We start from the raw sequence: 19,590 nt of genomic DNA, 5'->3' as shown, positions 1-19,590 counted from the left end.
GGGGTCAACTCAGGTCAAACTCGAGTTGACTTGATTCGGGCGCCCGGATGTTACTCCAAGCGCCCGAACGATCTAGGCATCCCTGGATGGTCCAAGCACCCAGATCAAGAATAATCAGCCCTGATAAAGATCGAAGAGATTAGATCGGATCAAATCCAGGCACCTGGATAAAAATCTAGGCGTCTAAAAGGGTCTATATAAGGAGCTTCAGCGTGGAGCACTAAGCTAATCCTAATTTCCATTACACTTCATCCTGTGGTACTGCTGAACACGAACGACATCATGCTCATGCAATCGGGGAAGTTCCAAGAGGAGTGCACTACACTCAGAATTTCTAGATTGGCCCAATGAGTATTTGTTTAATTATTTTAAATCTTACTTGTTTTATTCTATTTCATTATATTTTAGACTGTAAGACGGATTTCTCTGCCTCCCGACAAAAGTTTGGAAAGGAGACTATTAGTGGACGGATGCCTTCCCGTGCATAGGCCTTGGACATACTAACCTTGGGGGGGGGGGGGGTTAGGAACTAAGTAAATCCGCATGTCTCTATGTTTGTTTTACTAATTCTGCTGCAAGTGTATTTGATAGAAAGAACGAATGACAAGCGCTATTCACCCCCCTCTAGCATACCCACCGGTTCTACAACAATCTCGGCAGCAACTTTGATTCAGCAGATCTCAACATGATCAGAATGACCGCGCTTCTTCGGTATTCACATGAACACATCCTTCATTCGTTGCACGAACTCAGCCTTCGGAGAAGAACTACCTTCGTTGTGCTAGCAACTTGGATGGTTCGGTCAAGAGGAGAGGAAGAGGAGATTAGAAAAATGATTATCCATGAAAATGCATTAAAGATGACTTTTGCATTCATCCAATGAATACAAAAGGTCCAATGAATATAAAAGGTCATCCAATGAATACAAAAAGTTTTTATTTTTCGCTATCCTTTTCATCAGTGCTCCATTAATTTTTATTAACGGATTAATCCTCTTTAGTGGTTAAATCCAATCCAATGAGTCTAGTTCGGATTAGACTCAATCCAATAATCCATTAGTTGGATTTATTTAAGTCTAACTCAATGAGTCAAACTCGGATTAGACTTAACCCTATAATCTTAGGGTCAATCATATTTTAGTCAAACTAAAATAAATTCATCTCCAAATCAACATGTTCTTTGTGTGTGACCCAATAGATTTTCATAACGTTAGCAATGTATCTAAAATAATATTTTAGATACATGAGTAATGAATGACATCTAGCAATGTATCATTGCTACTCAAGTGATGAGAATGTTGAGATCCGACCTAACTTTTCTATGTTTATTATCTTGTATAACTTGGTCCTTCTATCCTCGATATCTAGATTGATCTATGAGACAAAGACCATGCATGTCATCCCTTTATCAATCTTTATGTTTCTTGATCTCCAAGTAGACTCACTTAACCAAATGAACTCAATATCTCATATTGACTTATTTAAGTATGACCATGCATTTTAGTAGTCTTACTTAATCAAGGGACCCACAGATATCACTTTCGTCATATGGAAGGGATAGATCCCATCTACATCACTGATATCCTTCCGCATAACTTATTGCATACTCCATGATTAACTTTATAGTTCACCTTGTTACAAATGACTTTTGCCAATACTAACATACATAACTCCTTATGTAGGGAACCGTAGTGATCTTAGGTCTAAAGACTACTTATACTAATAATCACTATGAGAATATTTATGGCATTCATATGACGATCCATTAAACATTCTCATGGCAGGTCAATATAGTACATATTGTCTAATATATATCCATGTATCAACTTGATATCTTATATTCATGATTTTTGAGATTAAGTTATCAGTTGACCTACATGCTAGTCTCAACGTATTAATATTGCCCCTGTATATTAAAGCTTGACTAGAAATAGTTAAGAGTAGTATTCTACTACAACCTCCCATTATCAATTCGACCAATCGATATACTGTAGACTAGAACCTACTACCCTAAGACATTATTATACTTATTCATTTGACATAGATCATCTAAAGTAAATATAATAATAATAAATTTTACTTTTTATTAATAAAATATAATATAAAAGTTTCCTTGTCAATCATCTTATAATTAGCTTTAAGGGCTAATACTAACATCTTATGTGTCAAAGTTTTTTCATTGTAAATCTCTCATTCGATGTGAAAAAAGTTATTCACATCCCTCTATCTAGCAATTAAAATTTTTTATACTACCTCATTTATGTCTTTTTCAAAACCTACATTTGGTTTCTTCATCTATTTGTATTTGAGGTGTATACATTAATTGCATTAATAATTTCTTTTACTACTAACTTAAAAATTATAATCCTAATTCTCTTCCTAATTACGCCTAATACTTCGTCTCTTAATGAACTATATACAACAATACCTACTTCATTTCTCATTTTATTTTTTTATATATCATAATTTAAAATTTGAATTCTCTATCATATTTGCCTTCTTCTTTATCCACTTTATCTTTTATAAATATAAAATATTAATTATTCTTCTAATCATCATATCTACTATCATTACTTTGCTAGTAAGCATTCTTACAGCAAATTATGTTTCAAATATAAGATAATTCGGTATTCCTAAAATATTTATTTTTATCCAACCTAATGTGTGAGAAATCTTGCATAATTAATATTACATCCAAATTCTTATAAAGATATAACGGTTCTCATCCAGATGATACGATCGAACTCTACAATATATTTTTTCAAAAGAACAATCAAATATTAATATAATAATTTAATAGATCCATACATAATATTTATCTATGTTTACTTTGGTTGGTATCATAATATTAACTATCCTCCATGAAATTGTCTATGACAAATTTTATTCGGCATGGACAAGAATTATCCTAAAGAAGTAAAAAATAAATAAATAAGTAAAGTGAGGTAAAATGCGCTTTTATAAAGTAGAAAATTATTATTTCTATATGAATGACATACAACAAACTCAATACATAAAAATGGATAATAAATGAAAATAGAAATACATGATATCATAGATAAAAGCTAAAGAGAAGTTCCCAACAACAAGATAAACGAGTGATGTTTACATAGGAGTCATTTAGACGGATTTGAAGAAGTATATTTAACAGAAAATAATAAATTAAGATACTTTTTAAACGACAAATTAAAATAAAATAATCCCTTTTAACTACTTTCCAGTCAATTTACGCAATCAACTTCATAGTTTGACTATATAATAAGATAAAATAATGGCAGTCAAACTTTTCATGCGAAATCGTGCCACAGGAATCCTGATACACTGCCACGTGGCACTTCTTTAGAAGCTTCCCCAATGGGGTTTCCTGGATCAGTCGCGATAGGCACCAGAAATGGCGTTATATGTTAAAATTGAGCAGCCGCGTCCTACGTACGCCCAACGTTAAGTACTCACAATCTCACCCTCTGGGTGGGGCCTTGGTTAGTTGAGTGGGTATCAGAAACCATTTAATTTATCAATTGTAAATTAGAATATTTAAAATTTATAAATTTTCTTTTATATATATATATATATATAATGCACAACCATCCGTAATCATCTACTTAAAGATATCCCATGAGCATTTGATATGAAAAAAATTCAAATAGTTATAATCGAGTATTTGACATAAAAAAAATCTCATCATTATCTAATATGATCGAGTGTTAATTAGTTGGATACCTAAGTAATATTGAGTACTCGACTATCTACGCTGTCTGGAAACGGCGTTTAGACTGCTGTCCCCGTTTCCGAAACGTTGGGAAACGTTTCCATCCGTGGAAACTTACAAGAAACGGCCAATGGAGGCCGTAGCGGTGTCGGTGCCAGGCGGCGCGACCGCAGAGCGGGCGCGATTGCCAGCAGGAAGGTATACCTCATCTAGGGTTTTCATCATAGTCAACCCTTGGCTTCTCCGGTGGCTTGGTGAGAAGAGCAGACACCGACGCATCGAGAGGAGGAAGAACAGAGACCACCCCTATGTTTTGTCGTGCGATCATCGTGCTCACGATTCTCTGCCGCGAGGGGCTGGGATGGCAGATCCGACTAGCAAGGAGGAGGAGAAGAACATGGATTCGGCTCTCAAGCTTCTCACTACCGCGGGACCGGAGGAGTGTCGTAGGGTTTCTCCCATCGCGTGGAAGAAGCTGACGCCGGCAGCTTTGGGGTCTTGATCCTCTCCTCCCAATCGCGAGCCGAGCGGAGCAAGGTTCACCCCTTTTCGATCCGATGGCAGTGGCAGAGGAGAGGGCGGCGGTGGCAGAGGAGAGGGCGAGCAGGCGCGGTGAGGAAATAGAGTTGCGGTGGAGATGATGTACAGTGGCACACGCGATTTTTCCTTTATAATGAGGAGCTAGATTTAGGTTTAGGGTTTAATCGGTCGGCGTTATTTGAATGAACCAAACTCAATTGAACCGGTTCATATGGGCTGAACTGGACTGGTTTGGTTCAGATAAATACTATCAGACGGTGTCCCGCGGCGGCGACCAAAGGAGCGGCGACCAAAGGAGCGGCGACATCTGTGGGGTGGAGGAAAAGCAAGGAAGGGAAGAAGAGAAGAGAGGATGGCGTCGGTAAGTGTGGGCGGCGGCAGCAGAAGATGAGGAAGAGGAGAAGAGGAAGCAGAGATGGCGTCGGTGAAACAGGGGAGGCTGGCTACGAGAATCGGGCGAATATTTAGGTTATTGTAGCTTTTATCTACGCTGTCTAGAAACGGCATTTAGACTGCCGTCCCCGTTTCTGAAACGTTGGGAAACGTTTCCATCCGTGGAAACTTACAAGAAACGGCCAATGGAGGCCGTAGCGGCGTCGGGGCCAGGCGGCGCGATCGCCGGCAGGAAGGTATACCTCATCTAGGGTTTTCATCATAGCCAACCCCTGGCTTCTCCGGTGGCTTGGTGAGAAGAGCAGACACCGGCGCATCGAGAGGAGGAAGAACAGAGACCACCCCTCTGTTTTGTCGTGCGATCATCGTGCTCACAATTCTCTGCTGCGAGGGGCTGGGATGGCAGATCCGGCTATCAAGGAGGAGGAGAAGAACATGGATTCGGCTCTCAAGCTTCTCACTACCGCGGGACCGGAGGAGTGTCGTAGGGTTTCTCCCATCGGGTGGAAAAAGTTGACGCCGGTAGCTTTGGGGTCTCGATCCTCTCCTCCCAATCGCGAGACGAGCGGAGCAAGGTTCACCCCTTTTCGATCTGATGGCGGTGGCAGAGGAGAGGGCGGCGGTGGCAGAGGAGAGGGCGAGCAGGCGCAGTGAGGAAATAGAGTTGCGATGGAGATGATGTACAGTGGCACGCGCGATTTTTTCCTTTATAATGAGGAGCTAGATTTAGGTTTAGGGTTTAATTGGTCGGCACTATTTGAATGAACCAAACTCAATTGAACCGGTTCATATGGGCTGAACCGGACTGGTTCGGTTCAGATAAATACTATCAGACGGTGTCCCGCGGCGGCGACCAAAGGAGCGGCGACAGCTGTGGGGTGGAGGAAAAGCAAGGAAGGGAAGAAGAGAAGAGAGGACGGCGTTGGCAAGTGTGGGCGGCGGCGGCAGAAGATGAGGAAGAGGAGAAGAGGAAGCAAAGATGGCGTCGGCGAAATAGGGGAGGCTGGCTGCGAGAATCGGGCGAATATTTAGGTTATTGTAGCTTTTATTGATTCCTTAATGGGTTTGGGTTTAAACCGTTAAGCCATTAATCCATCCACTAGCCAATTAACCCCACTAAACCTCCTAACCCTAAATGAATTAGGATTTGATTGATCAAACCCCATCCACATTAGGTTTATTTAATTAACCCCTCCTAAATTAAAGTTAAGACTATTTAACTTTAGGTCTTCGACACTGTAGGTCTTCGACGTTTCCAAAAACTGAAAACTTCAACTATTGCCGTTTCTCGTTTCCGTTTCCGCGTTTCCCATTTCCCGTCTCCAAGTTTCCAGACAGTATAGGCTTTTATTGATTCCTTAATGGGTTTGGGTTTAAACCGTTAAGCCATTAATCCATCCACTAGCCAATTAACCCCACTAAACCTCCTAAATGAATTATTTGATATATATATATATATAATTAACCCCTCCTAGTTAAGGCTGATATCCCGCGCGACGAAAAAACCCGACACCCATACGCGACCGCCCGACCTCTCGACGTTCATCGCCGCCGTTCTTCGCCGTCCGGTCACCGCCGGCCACCATCCCGGGCTCGTTGGAAGCGCAACTCGACGGCGCACACATCGGCACCGGATTCCGGTCGGATTGGGCCGGAATCCGACCGGAATTCCTGCCGAAACACAGCAGACGCGCTGGTGGCCGATTTCGCCGGAATCCGGCCGAATCGGGGCCGGACTCCGGCCGCGGTCGATGCGCCGGCGCCGGGCACGTCGACCGCGGCCGGAGTCGGCCCCGATTCGGCCGGAATCCGGCCCCGATTCGGCCGGAATCCGGCCCCGATTCGGCCGGAATCCGGCCGAATTCCGGCCGAAATCGGCCAACAGTGTCTGTTGGCCGATTTCAGCCGGAATTCGGTCGGATTCCGGCCGAATCGGGGCCGGACTCCGGCACCCGCCGGACCGCCGGTGAGTTGCGGTTCCAATGGGTCCGGTCCGGCGGGAATCGGTGGTCGGACGGCGATGAACGGACGCCGGAAAGCGACGAACGTCCGAGGAGAAACACTGTGCAATCACGAGAAATGGACGGCTGCGATCGGTGCGCGCACGATCGCGCATCGGGCGGTTGCGCAGGATATCAAATTCCTATATATATATATATATATATATATATATATATATCATGAGCATTTAATATAAATTTTTTTTAAAAAATTTTGAATTTAAAATTTGGATTAAAGAAAATCAACGATTGAAATTAATACTAATAAAAATCCATCTCGCGTAGAAATAGCAAGTGTGGGTAACGTCTGTTCCGCTCCGGTGGTCCCCACCGTGTTTATTATGTTTCCTGAGAGTGGGGTCCATCTGTATCCACCCGCTTACCTCTTTGGGCAAGAGTGGCAATTTTATGTAATTATCAGAACAATAAAGGGGTATTTTAGTCTTATCGAATATATAAGTACTCTCGCGGTCTTTGTTTCGTGGCCAAGTCCGACTGCTGCTTCTCCTTGTCTCGTTCTTCACGACGCCGGGGAATCGCCGGGAACTGGAAGGCCACGCTAGAATTGAGTCTTCTCAAGATCGTCGATCGTATTCTGATACGAAGGGGATGGGCGCTGTTCTTTCGTGTTTCTCCAATGCTGATTTAGCGCATCGGCAGCAGCAGAAGAGGCTGCAAGCGGCGGGGAACCACCTGCCGGCCTTGTCGGCTGATGTGGCCGCTGCGATCGGTATCGGATCCGAAGATAGGAGTGGCAACGGTCGATCCGGGAGGAAGGGACACGACGAGGCGGTGCTGACCCACGAGCAGGCCCTAGCGGCTGTTCTCCTCTTGCGGCAGAATGGGGGCGCCCCGGGGGAATCGACCTTTGAAAAGTCGTCCTCTTTGAGGTTTCCTGGCAACGGACAGAAGAGGCAAGTGCTTCCTAGGAGTTCGAGCTCGAGGCCGCGGTCTCTAGTCGATCGGGTCATGCAGCCCCAGCAGCTCGTCAATCAGGTCGGTTGCTAGCATCCCTTTCCTTTGGTTTCTCTTTTCTTTGTATTGGATAAGTAGATCATATGTCTTCTTTTCCAAAGTCAAAATGAACAATCTATACATTAAAAACATGAGCTTGAGGTTTGCTTGAGATTTCGGAAAGTTTGGATTCTCAAGTACAATTCGAACTATCTATTCAATTCAGATTGATCATTCTCATTTTCTTGTACGTTTACCTCTTCTGGATTTTCGTGTTCCTTTCACTCAGTTGACATTTTAGATGTTAAACCAATTATTGATGTTTGAACAGTATAATTTGTTATTGGTGAGAAAACGTAAATGCTTACTAGACGAGATGAAGATCTTTCTCTTGCATATAGATTTATGAAAGTATCAATTCCTCAGACCACAAGATTGGTTTAAAAATAAGGAAATAAAAAGCATAGTTTCAGTAGTAATTAAAATAAAATTATAAAGGTTGCAGTGCCTTAATGAAATTTGCCACTTTCCTTCCAGGGTTTCAATCTTGACCTATTCTATCAGCTTGAGCTCAATGTTTATGTATAGGCCCTTTGACTATTGAAACTGTTTGGTCAACCAGAGTGCACTCTTCTCCGTTTGGAAAAGGCCATTTTATTTATTATTGTAGACAAGTGGCTATTTAATGTGAATGAAACTCGTTTGATGGATCAGTGAAATAATACTAGCGAGAAAATTCACCAGTATTTTTAAATTTAAAAGATCACTGCAGATATTCCGTATCCAACAAGCTATTGTTCAGCACATGGTTGGTCATCCAGCTGTAGCTAGTAATTGCTTTATTGTTTGATTCGTCTTTTCCTGAAAACGATTGAAAACTATTCTGATTCATTGGGGTCTCACTCATTTTAGGAATTTTTCTAATTGAAACTTTTAATTCCTGACTTTCTCATTTTTCCCCTAGCCAACATATACTAAAAACATTAGCAAGCCTTTCATGTTGCTCAGTATTTTCAATTAACTTTACTATTATAAACTACCTGGTGTACATTGTTTGATTCTTCACATTTCTTCAAGTTCAAACATTTGAGAATTATTCCTCTGAGTGGGTGAGCATTCACATATAAAAGAGAGATTAAGACATGGAAAATCTATTGCAAGACTCTCGAAAGTAAACTTGGTGAATTTTGTGAATTTGTAGTTTTATTGATTAACCTAATTCTAATTCCTCTTGTTAGCAGGATCTAAAGGTTGATAATTTGGAAACAAAGCATTTTGTTCTTGTTCATGGTGGTGGCTTTGGTGCATGGTGCTGGTACAAAAGTATTGCACTTCTAGAGGACAGTGGATTCAAAGTCAGTGCTATTGACCTCACAGGTTCTGGAATTAGTTCGTTCGATACAAATAAAGTTACCAGTCTTGCGGAATATGCAAAGCCTCTTACTAGTTTCCTAGAAACCCTTGGAGATATGAACAAGGTATGCACTGGTTTAATCTATTTCAAGAGAATGTTTTTGGTTATTGTCTTATGACTATTATATGAGCTTAAAGCTTACTAGGTTCACATTTCTTTACCAGGTTTTCAATTTTTAGGCAATCCTATTTTTTGTTAATAGTTAATTTCTTTTTTAAGTACTGATGAAAATCTTTGTTTTTCTATTATTTTCATAAATGGAAGATAACCAGGGTATTTCTTTGACATGATTTTTTCGCTGTTACTCTTAACATTTAGCAGTATGGTTGTTGTATATTTTCTATTCCACACAATTGACCAGTTTGCTAAAAGTACTACTGACTTTATATATTAGAGGTGAATGAATGAACATATACAAGAATCATGGTAGAGAGTTTATAGTGAGTATCCTTTCCCTCCAGTAGATAATAGGTTCTTGTTTCTGTAAAACCTGTCAATATTCAAGCAGACATTTATTGCTGAAAAGATAATATTGCTATTCCATTACCAACACTCTTGGTTCTTAAACTCTTGAATTTGCTTTGAACTGTCAGTGAAACAAGAATAAATAAGCAGTAATGATCCATATTTTCTCAATATCTCACTTATTGAAGCTCTAGGTGGATCGTAGAAAAAATGAAAGATAATTATTTGCAAAAACTGCAATCATGTATGCCTGTGTAATGCAATTCTCTTGAAAGACGATGATACTACTTCTTCTAGGACTCTTGGTGAAATCTGCAAAGCACACTTGGTTAAGCTCGCCAAATCATTATGGTTGATGACCGCTTTAGGCAGTTAATAGTGAAGGATCATAAATAGTGATTAGGGGGGGTGGGGGGGGGGGGGGGTGAATATCGCTCATACTTTTTTTTTTAAACTTATTTTCTTTTCTTTCTTTTCAAATCAGCATGCAGCAGAAAATTTAAAATAAAACACAAATGACACAACTCTTTATTTGGTTCACAATCCCCTAGGATTGCTCCTCCAAGGTCTACGATCCGGTAGGTGGATCACTATCCGAATAAGCACCTTTATATCTTCTCCTTCTGAAAACCTTTCGGAGGTGAAGAAGCCTCTTATAAGCGGAGAGGTTACAGTAATACTTTAGTGTACCTCTTAGAAATGAAATGCACTACAATAAATAACACAATGATTATCGACAACTTAGAGATTTGGAGCTCGACAAAGGCTGTCGGAGAGAAATGGAATGTAAATGAGCAGAGATTGCTTGATCGAAGTGATTGCTTGATATGAAATCATTGTACTAAACCCCTTCTTCAAAGTCCTTTTTATAGCACTTTTTCAGTCGACTGATCAAACTATCTGGTTGACTGATCCACAATTTATCCTCCTCGATAAACTGATCCAGATCGGTTTTCTGGTCGACCGATCAACAGTATGGTTGACCGAACACTATCCACACTAGCTTCTTATCCAGGTTCATTTATTGACTGAGTTTGTTCAGTCACTCGATCGACTTCCGGTCGCCCGATGCCTTGCCACATCAGCACCTCGAGTCTTATCTCATGCCACGTTAGTTGCCCAAGTCTTATTCCTTACCACATCAATCGCCACGTCAGCATCTCAGTCCTTATCCATGCCACATCAGAACTTCTGTGCTTATCCTCTGTCACGTCAGATGTTTGGATGTTCTCTGAAACCATATCATCTACACATCAGCAATTCTGTCACCTCAGCTATTTGGTCGACGAGACCCTATCGTTCGATCGCCTGAACCATCGGGTCGCTCAAACTATTAGGTCGCTTAAACCGTCTAGTCGATCGAACTTACCTTTCAATCATCTGAACTTAGTTTTCTTGCAAAACAAAGTTGAGAACGTGATATAACAATGCATGCTCTAATTTGACAGTTAACAATGTCTAATCTCAATCTTGAAACCTATGTTGGTTTCTTAGTTGAATCACCACTTAGTTCAAAAGACTACCCTCGTCTAAGACTAAGACATTCCTCATAGCCTTACGTTTAGAAGGACCTCTCTGAACTTACCTTACTTACTTGCTTACAAATATCCGGTTCTGTTGATCTGTTTGAGCTTTCTCTGCTTAGTGCCTGATCCTCTAACCTATCAGGGCTTCCTTTGACTTGATATCCGGTTTGTCAACCCATCTGGTCTTTCCTTGTCTGGCGTCTGGTCCACTTGATCCACTATGACTTTCCCATTGCCTAGTATCCAGTCATTTTGACCTATTAGGGTTTTCCTGTTAAGACCTGCACACTTAACACCCAAATCAGATCTCAAGTGCATAACTTTAAACCCTTTGCCAACATCAAAGCATAAATTCGATTATTTGGTACTTTCTGCACTAACAAATAGTCTTAATGTAACTAATAGGGATTCCAGTCTATACACTTTATAATAACTAATATGAAATTAAAGCAATGGTTTAACCTATGCATCTCAGCACAAGCAAAATATGTTGTTCTAGCAGTTGATTAGCATGCGGAACAACCGACACTCACGAGCATAGGAAGCAACTCCTCTCCTCCCTTTTTCTCCTCTGTCAGACACTAGCTACTCTCCTTTGTCCATGCAAGCACCTTTGCACATTTGGCATTCCTTTGTGATCTCTTCAAACCCTTGTCATGCAAGCACATGTACTAGCCCCTCCTTTAGGTCGAGCTGAAACCAACTCCCTTTGCACCAGCTCCTCCTTTGCTTTGAAACAACATAAAACTCTAGATGGCACAAGTAACTCCTCTTACTTTTCTTCCTCTTTGTTCGACACCTCTTCCTTCAACATTAACACCGACATTCTTCCTCCTCTTCTCCTTCAGCACATCATTGGCACCGATATAGCACCATTTTGAGCCATCCAGGAATCAAAACCTCAGCTTGGCTCGAGATTTCAATCCTTGATTCAATTTTTTATAGTTTGTAATCGGCTTGTGCTTGATATAAGGTGCTTGATATTTTTTGCTTCACAATAAGATCAGTTCTTTGAACTTGAAGATATTATAGAGAATTGTCTTTGCTTGATTTATTGAAACAAGAACATCCAATGATGCAACTGCACTCAATGATTGATGAAAATTGTAGATCTTGTGGTGTTATGTCGTGTAAGTTGCAACACCAGAACTTAATCAGAAAATCAAAATTGTATCCCAAGTTTCCAAACACTAAACTTTGGCCTCATTGTCAAAGGAGAAAACTCAAATTCTGCTACATTACTTAACCAGTCAAAGTCCTTTATCTAGTCTTGACTCATAATTCATGTTGCTACTCTCCATTTCCTTGCTCCTGGATGGGTATATCTCCTTTTGTCACTTTGGATCTCTATTTGATCATACTTGGTGATGGATGGAATTTGGGGACGTCCAGTATCTCAGATGGTTAACATATTTAATTTCTCTTGACTAGATAGGTCAGATCATCTATCTTGAGCAGATGACTATAGCCATCTTGGTTTTACAGGTCAAAGAAATGGTAAGTACCTGTAATTTCTCACCTAGGCTTGGCATATTCCTGTTTCAATAGTTCCACATTAGTTCTCCTAGCACAAATTCTGAATAGTTTCTTCAAGTTCAAGCTTATTATCTCACTTCTTCAACAGAGTTATCAGATAATTCTTGATATAGCATTAAATGTGACAATATATTGAATTAAAGTTAATGGAATTTGTTGGACTTAAGGAAGATTACTTTTTGATCTTCCAATCAAATCTAAAAAATTTGGCTCATTACAAGTGTCAAGCAGTATGGCGTCTTCTACTCTGCTAAAGAAAGTGAATATGAATAAATCTTTTATGATTCCTTTTTTTTTATGAGAGCTCTCAAGCACTCACATTAGTGAAGCCGAGGTTCAAAATCTCGACCCATGCTAGAATTTCGGTCTTTGATTGGAATAATACTGTTTTGTTTTCCTACCGACATTTTGATGCATGGCGCCGGTGACAAATTGGTGAGTGAAGCTAAGTTTGACCTTAGCAACTTTCTAGGATTCTTACCAACTGAGCTAATTGGCAAATCTTCTATCATTCAGTCTATATTTTCCTCTAGTTGCTTCCAATTAACTAAACTTATTTTAGAACTGCATAACTCATGGTAAATACCACTAAGGCAGTAGTGTGGTGTACAAAACTTCCGCCAATACGGGGTTCTGGAGAAGGGTCGGATCATATTGGGTCAATTGTACATAGCCTTACCTTGTTTTTTTGCAAGAGGTTATTTCCGCAACTCAAACCCTTGACCTCATGATAAATACCACTGAATCACATAATTTAATGTTATACATTCGAGATCATAATTTTCTACTTGTCTTAGATACATCGTTTTATCTTTTGTGTTATTATCTCTTATTTCTCAGGTGATTTTGGTTGGACATGATTTTGGTGGTGCTTGTGTGTCATATGCCATGGAAGTTTTACCATTTAAAGTTGCCAAAGCTATTTTCATCTGTGCAGCTATGCCAACCAATGGCCAGAGCATTCTTGATATGTTTTCTGAAGAGGTCTCTCTCTTCCCTATATCTATCTATAGCTATATACCTTTGGTATACTTGCATTAAATTATTTATGTAATTTGGACAAATAAATTTTCCATGTCAGATGGTAGTAATCATGAATTGGTTTCTACTTTAGGCAGGTATGAATGATCTGATGCGACAAGCACAAGTATTTGTTTATGCAAACGGACAAGATCTTCCTCCTACTGCCATTGATCTGGATAAATCTTTACTTAAAGAGTTGCTATTCAATCAGTCTCCTTCTAAGGTATACTTTTCCTGGACTTCGAGATTGACATTTCAATCCTTGTTCTTCGCATTCGGCTTCTTGTATGTTTTCATACACTGAATACAAAACCATATGGTTGCTAGGATGTTGCCTTGGCTTTGGTTTCTATGAGGTCTATTCCCTTTGCCCCAGTGTTGGAGAAGCTTTCACTCACCGAGAAGAATTATGGTTCAGTAAAAAGATTTTTCATAGAAACCACTGATGACAATGCAATACCACTTCTTGTGCAGCAAAGACTGAGTGATGTCAATCCACCAGAGAAAGTTTTCCGGCTCAAAGGCTCTGATCACTCTCCGTTCTTCTCTAAGCCACAGGCACTGCACAAAATCTTGGTTGAGATTGCAACGATGCCATCAAACCAGTCATAGGGAACTGTCTAATTGCCACTGGAAAGCTGATTACCTTTATCAAACAACAAAACCATTGTTCATCATGCGCAAGAGTGCAAGCAGAACTACAGAAGTGTTTTGGTTTCTTGAGCTCATTCTGCATGCTTCTTGCTGTGGCTTAATCTGTCGTGATGTCAATCAAAATGGCAACTGAGCTTTTTTCATTGGGTTCTATTTGTTACTTGTACCTGCTGACACCTCTAGTATATAATCAATTAATATATCTTCATTTCATATAACTTTGGGTGTGCCAACTTCTCTAGAGGCTGTTCTCAATGGAAGAAGTAGTTGAGATGTAAATAAGCTGTTTTTTTCTTTGTTTGATCATTTTGCATAAACTTGTTAAAAACACAATTGTGATTTGAATTTATATAACCTGTCTTGACTGGAAATGAATCTGGTGCAGATGGATTTGCTCCATAGAACACCCATGTTAGAGATGATTGAAGAATCAATCAGGTGCAGAAATTTGCAGCTGTCATAAGGTGAGTTTCTAACAACTCCATAAGGTGAAGCATAGATTACATTTGCCTATAATTATGCCAAGGAAGTCAATGCATCCTGATCCTTGTTGAGTTTCATCATGTTTTCCCTTTACTGCAAACGAATTGTTCATTAGTTGTCATCAACATCACAAGGAGATGAATTTATTGAGGATATGAATCTGCATTGTCTTCATAAATTCCCATGCAAGATGATCTTGCTGGATAACATTTAGATCAAATGTTTGGTGTTCAGTTAAACTGCAAGGTAGATTAGTTCTATAGTATGTTTCCCCCCTTATTTAACTATCATGGTCTAATCAAGCAAGGTGGAAAATTTGTATTTTCTTATTCGTTGGATTACATTACAGAATCTCCAGTTATTATCATTTTTTTCGCATTGTAATACTTGATTTTTTTTAAATTGTTTTTCAATTTGCTCCATCTTTCTTCTTATTCAATTTTCAATTAAATATTAATGTGTTTCATCCATTCATGTATGAAATATCTAATTGTTGGCAATTTTAATGACACTTTGATTATCACAAAATGTTGGTGATACCCCGTATGACACTCGGGATCTTAGCCCGAAGAGGGGAGGCTCGTCTCAACTAAAGTGTAACGTCTGAATAGAATAATGATTATTATAGAGATGGAGGGAAGTCCCTTTCTCTTGTCTCTGCATCAAGATAACCACTTTAGTGGATGGAAATAGCGATGGAATATTACGGAAATAAATATCCGTCGCTAAAGTGACGATTTAATTTTAGCTACTCTCGGCTATTTTTCTTTAGCCTTTTTCCGTTCTTCTTCATTCTTTCTGTGGGAATGATATGTTTGTTATGCTTGGCTATAAGTTTTTTTCCCTTTCTTTAAGTTGTTTAATTTTTACTTGTTAGCTTGTCTCCCTCCCATTTTCTTTCCCTTTCTCCTTCTGGCTTAGTCCTCCCAAATAAGATCTTGTACACTTAGAAAAACTTGCAGAAGAGGGCAAGGGTTCGAGATATACTCTAATGCAGAAGAAAGAGAGTGAGAGATAGAGTGTATATATAGTTAAAATTTACACTTAATATATTTTTGAGTGTTTAGGTTTACGAAAATATATATGCAGTGTATAAAGTTTGAAATTTATTCGAGCTGATTGATCAAAGATCTTTTATTTGACAAAATATTAAAAATCCGTGTTCTAGTGTTTGCCTAAAGGCAAGGATGGATATTTGCTTCTTAATGACTATCTTGAGCTTTAGTCGCTAAGCTGACGTCAGCGACTGAAAGATTTTTTTTATTATCTATTATAAATCGTTAACCCTTTTTATTATTAGATTTATTACACATGGATTCTTTTAGGACAAAGAAATTGTATAATTGTGGATGAAGGGAATAAAGAATAACTATTGTGATTTTATGACGATATCAACAAGTGCATCACACACAAGTGGGGTCTTCATATAAATAGTTTTTATTATTAGTTTCTGATTTTAGAATACATATTTGATACCCATTTTGAATAATTTAAAATTGTAAATAAGGTACTACTAATACATGTCATTATTATTATTTTAATAATAGATGTCTTCTATTTTTACTAATTTGTAAATTCAAAACATAAAAAACTGAAATTTAGAAAAATAATTAAATTAATCTGACAAAAAAAAGGGATTTCGTAGTCAACTTTTCTCGAGGTTTGAGCATGAACCGTTTATAGTTTCCAAAAAAAAAATTCAAAAACCAAATAGATTTAAAAAGGGACCTATAGAGAAAAGGTTAATATTTTTATATTATTATTACAATTTAATAAACATATTTATATGGTAAATATTACCATAAACATAACGATTGTAAATATGTACACTAATTCTAATAAAATATTAAATATGAAAATATTTATCATTAGATAATTAACTATTTTTTTTATTGTCAAAATTAACTTCAATTGCCCCAAAAGAAAAGTCAAGTCTATTTAATTCACAAACTAAGAGGTTCATTTTGACCCAAAAAATTTCAACCATTATCCTTTCTTTTTAAGCAAGCACAAGGTCAACTCACGACACCTAGTTTCCAAGTCAAAACAGGAGGCCTAGCTGCTGGTTTTGTTACTTAACCACTTTCAAACTCTACACCACGCCCATTGTAATCCAAAGTCTATGGCAACCTCCTCCATGGCCATGATCCTCGTCCTCTCTCTCTCTCTCTCTCTCTGTCTATATATATATCTAACACCTCCTTCTTCATGCATGTATCTGCAGAACTAACAGGGAGATGGGGCGTTGGCTGAAACCAGAGGTAAGTTGAAGTTAGGGTTTGTAGCATGGATCTCAATGGGCAGCTGATCAATGGTGCAACGAATGCACTGTCTTCTTCCTTGGTAGGTTTACCCGTTGCTGGGCGCCATGACCTTCGTGACGAGCATGTGCCTGTTCCAGCTCACCAGGAACGCCTTCATGAACCCCGACGTCAGGTTTGGTCGATCGTCTCGCTGGATATATATGGCTGCATGCATGGGCATGGGAAGTTGATGCATGATAAACGTAAGTACGTAGGTTAATTAATCAGTTGATTTTGGATTGTGGTGTGTGCAGGATTAACAAGGCTCACCGAGCCTCGGCCGTCCTCGAGAACGCGGAGGAAGGGCAGAAGTACAGCCGGCACGGGCTCAGGAGGTTCCTTCTCCAGCGGCCGCCGGAGGTGATGCCGGCCATCAACACCTTCTTCGCGGGGAGCAGGAAGGAATAAGGTGCAGTAGTGTGTGTGTGTTTCATGTGTTTGTGCTGTGTATGGTGGCGAACGTCGTTGTATGTGTTAAATATTGGATTCCAGAATTTGAATGAACTCATCATTCGTGACTGTATATTTCATTTGGATCATTATCAAAATAAAAGTAGTTCAAAATCAATAATTTGCGAAGCTGTTTATCATTCGTGAGTACTGTTGCATTCTAATTTCTGGTTGATGAGTGCTGTGGTGTGATCTACTGGATGGAAGACATGATGAAGGTATATATTATTGGGATAATAATCAAAGTTTCATATTGAGAATATATGGAAAAGATTTCTAGGGTTATAAGATGGAAAATATCTAATTGGTACGAAGCCTTTTGGGTAAAGCCCAAAAATAAAAACCATGAGGGTGTGAGCCCAAAGTGGACAATATCGTACCGTTGTGGAGATATATATGGATTCCATCGGATCTAACAGTGGTATCAGAGCGGGTCCATGTGGTGGGGGCTCCTAATAAGATGTCAATTGGGACCGTTAAGGGGTGGATCCGTTGGGATCCATACCAATAAGGGATCCGTTGGGACCGTTAAGTGGCAGATCCGTTGGAATTTGTACCAATAAGGGGTCTGTTGAGACCGTTAAAGAGGAGCTCCCAGTGGTCCTTTGTTTGAGGGGTAGATTATTGGGATAACAATCAAAGTCCCACATTGGAAATATATGAAAAAAAATCCTGGGGTTATAAGATGGAAAATATCTCATTGGTACGAGACCTTTTGGGTAAAGTCCAAAAATAAAAACTATGAGGGCGTGGCCCAAAGTGGACAATATCATACCATTGTGAAGATATATATGGATTCCATCGGATCTAACAGTGGTATCAGAGCGGATCCATGTGATGGGGGCTCCTAATAAGGGGTCAGTTGGAACCGTTAAGGGAGCGGATTCGTTGGGATCCGTTGGGATCCGTTGGGACCGTTAAAGGGGCAGGTCCGTTGGGATCTGTACCAATAAAGGGTCCGTTGGGTTAAAGAGGGGCTCCCAGTGGTCCTTTGTTTGAGGAGTAGATTTTTGAGACAACAATCAAAGTCCCACATTGAAAATATATGGAAAAGATCTTGGGATTATAAGATGGAAAATATCTCATTGGTACGAGGTCTTTTGGGTAAAGTCCAAAAAAAAATCATGAGGGCATGGATCCAAAGTGGACAATATCGTACCGTTGTGAAGATATATATGGATTCCATCAGATCTAACATATATATATAGTTTACTGGAAGTTCAGTAATTGTTAAAGGGATAACAGACAGCCAATTGGGGAATGTTCTATCTTGATCGTAGTTATATATGCGTCCAAAATTCACCTTCTTGTTGGACGTTGGTGTCAAAGCTCCCCTTAATGAAGTGGATGAACCTTAATTTGTAGATTAACACCCATTAGAGTGTGTCAGTGTTTTTCGACAAGGCTCTTCCAATGCTTATATGAGTCTATGGTGATAAAACTCGAGAGAGAAATAGAATATTAGAGAGGGATGGAAAGATATGATCCCTTACTATTGTCAATTTACTTCTTTTATATGACTTATTTTCTGGTCTATACGATTATCCATTTCCTGAAGGAAGGGTTGTTGTATGCCTATTCAATTACGATTTGTATGTCCTGTAGTACCTTTATGTAAGAGGCCTGCCCAATTTTGGATTGTCTACATTTCAATAAAAAGATAGAATCCGTCATTCCAACGGTCTCACACGATCAGCCTCACGACTATCTATGAGGAGGTAAATCGAGAAGCTGCAGTTCGACAACGGAGGAGGACATTGCCTCGGCTTCATCAAAATTCAACCCTTGCCCACTTCAGCAATTCTGTTCTATCATAACTAACTCAACTATATCCTGGAGTTATAGGTTGTCTACTCTAATCATACCATATAGGGGTGGAGCCTATCCCTATTAAAATCATGCTTAGGGATGGTTAGGTCTATGTTCTCCTTAGTACTTGTTAGCCAAGACATAATTAAGATTTTGATTTAACGTAGATAATAATATAATATAATTAATAAAATAAAAATAATAATAATTTTATAATCTTAAAGCATCATAAAATAATTATCTTATAATTATTCTTTTCTAATCTTCAGATTTTAAAATCTTTATACAATAATTTCATTATCAACGTACGTAAAAAAATATATTATTCTCTA

General features: G+C 39.2%; 2 protein-coding genes across 2 annotated transcripts; both read left to right on the top strand.

Annotated features, from left to right (window-relative positions):
- The first annotated feature begins 7,160 nt into the window (after positions 1-7,160).
- On the top strand, positions 7,161-14,431 carry LOC141827500 (putative methylesterase 11, chloroplastic). The gene is made up of 5 exons (XM_074714765.1): positions 7,161-7,637; positions 8,837-9,073; positions 13,377-13,520; positions 13,651-13,782; positions 13,887-14,431. The coding sequence occupies exons 1-5, from the start codon at positions 7,251-7,253 to the stop codon at positions 14,169-14,171; spliced, it is 1,185 nt and encodes a 394-aa protein (XP_074570866.1). The 5' UTR covers positions 7,161-7,250; the 3' UTR covers positions 14,172-14,431.
- Positions 14,432-16,933: 2,502 nt separating this feature from the next.
- LOC141825949 (uncharacterized) lies at positions 16,934-17,407 on the top strand. Its single transcript, XM_074713212.1, has 3 exons — positions 16,934-16,957; positions 17,044-17,132; positions 17,254-17,407. Exons 1-3 carry the CDS (start codon positions 16,934-16,936, stop codon positions 17,405-17,407), a joined length of 267 nt encoding a protein of 88 aa, XP_074569313.1.
- The last annotated feature ends 2,183 nt before the right edge of the window (positions 17,408-19,590 follow it).

Source organism: Curcuma longa, chromosome 4 (genome assembly GCF_044706935.1).
Source record: "Curcuma longa cultivar G26 ecotype Majalengka, Jawa Barat chromosome 4, ITB_CL_G26_1.1, whole genome shotgun sequence".
NCBI classification, from domain to species: Eukaryota; Viridiplantae; Streptophyta; class Magnoliopsida; order Zingiberales; family Zingiberaceae; genus Curcuma; species Curcuma longa.
This window is presented reverse-complemented; position numbering and strand designations above follow the sequence as displayed.

Bases quoted from the DNA above. Each gene is read 5' to 3' on its own strand.
- LOC141825949 (XM_074713212.1), top strand. From the start codon at position 16,934: ATGGGGCGTTGGCTGAAACCAGAG. The intron at 16,958-17,043 runs GTAAGTTGAAGT...CTTCCTTGGTAG, and splicing joins GGCGTTGGCTGAAACCAGAG to GTTTACCCGTTGCTGGGCGC. The intron at 17,133-17,253 runs GTTTGGTCGATC...TGGTGTGTGCAG, and splicing joins TTCATGAACCCCGACGTCAG to GATTAACAAGGCTCACCGAG.
- LOC141827500 (XM_074714765.1), top strand. From the start codon at position 7,251: ATGGGCGCTGTTCTTTCGTGTTTCTCCAATGCTGATTTAGCGCATCGG. The intron at 13,521-13,650 runs GTCTCTCTCTTC...TTTCTACTTTAG, and splicing joins TTGATATGTTTTCTGAAGAG to GCAGGTATGAATGATCTGAT. The intron at 13,783-13,886 runs GTATACTTTTCC...TATGGTTGCTAG, and splicing joins TCAATCAGTCTCCTTCTAAG to GATGTTGCCTTGGCTTTGGT.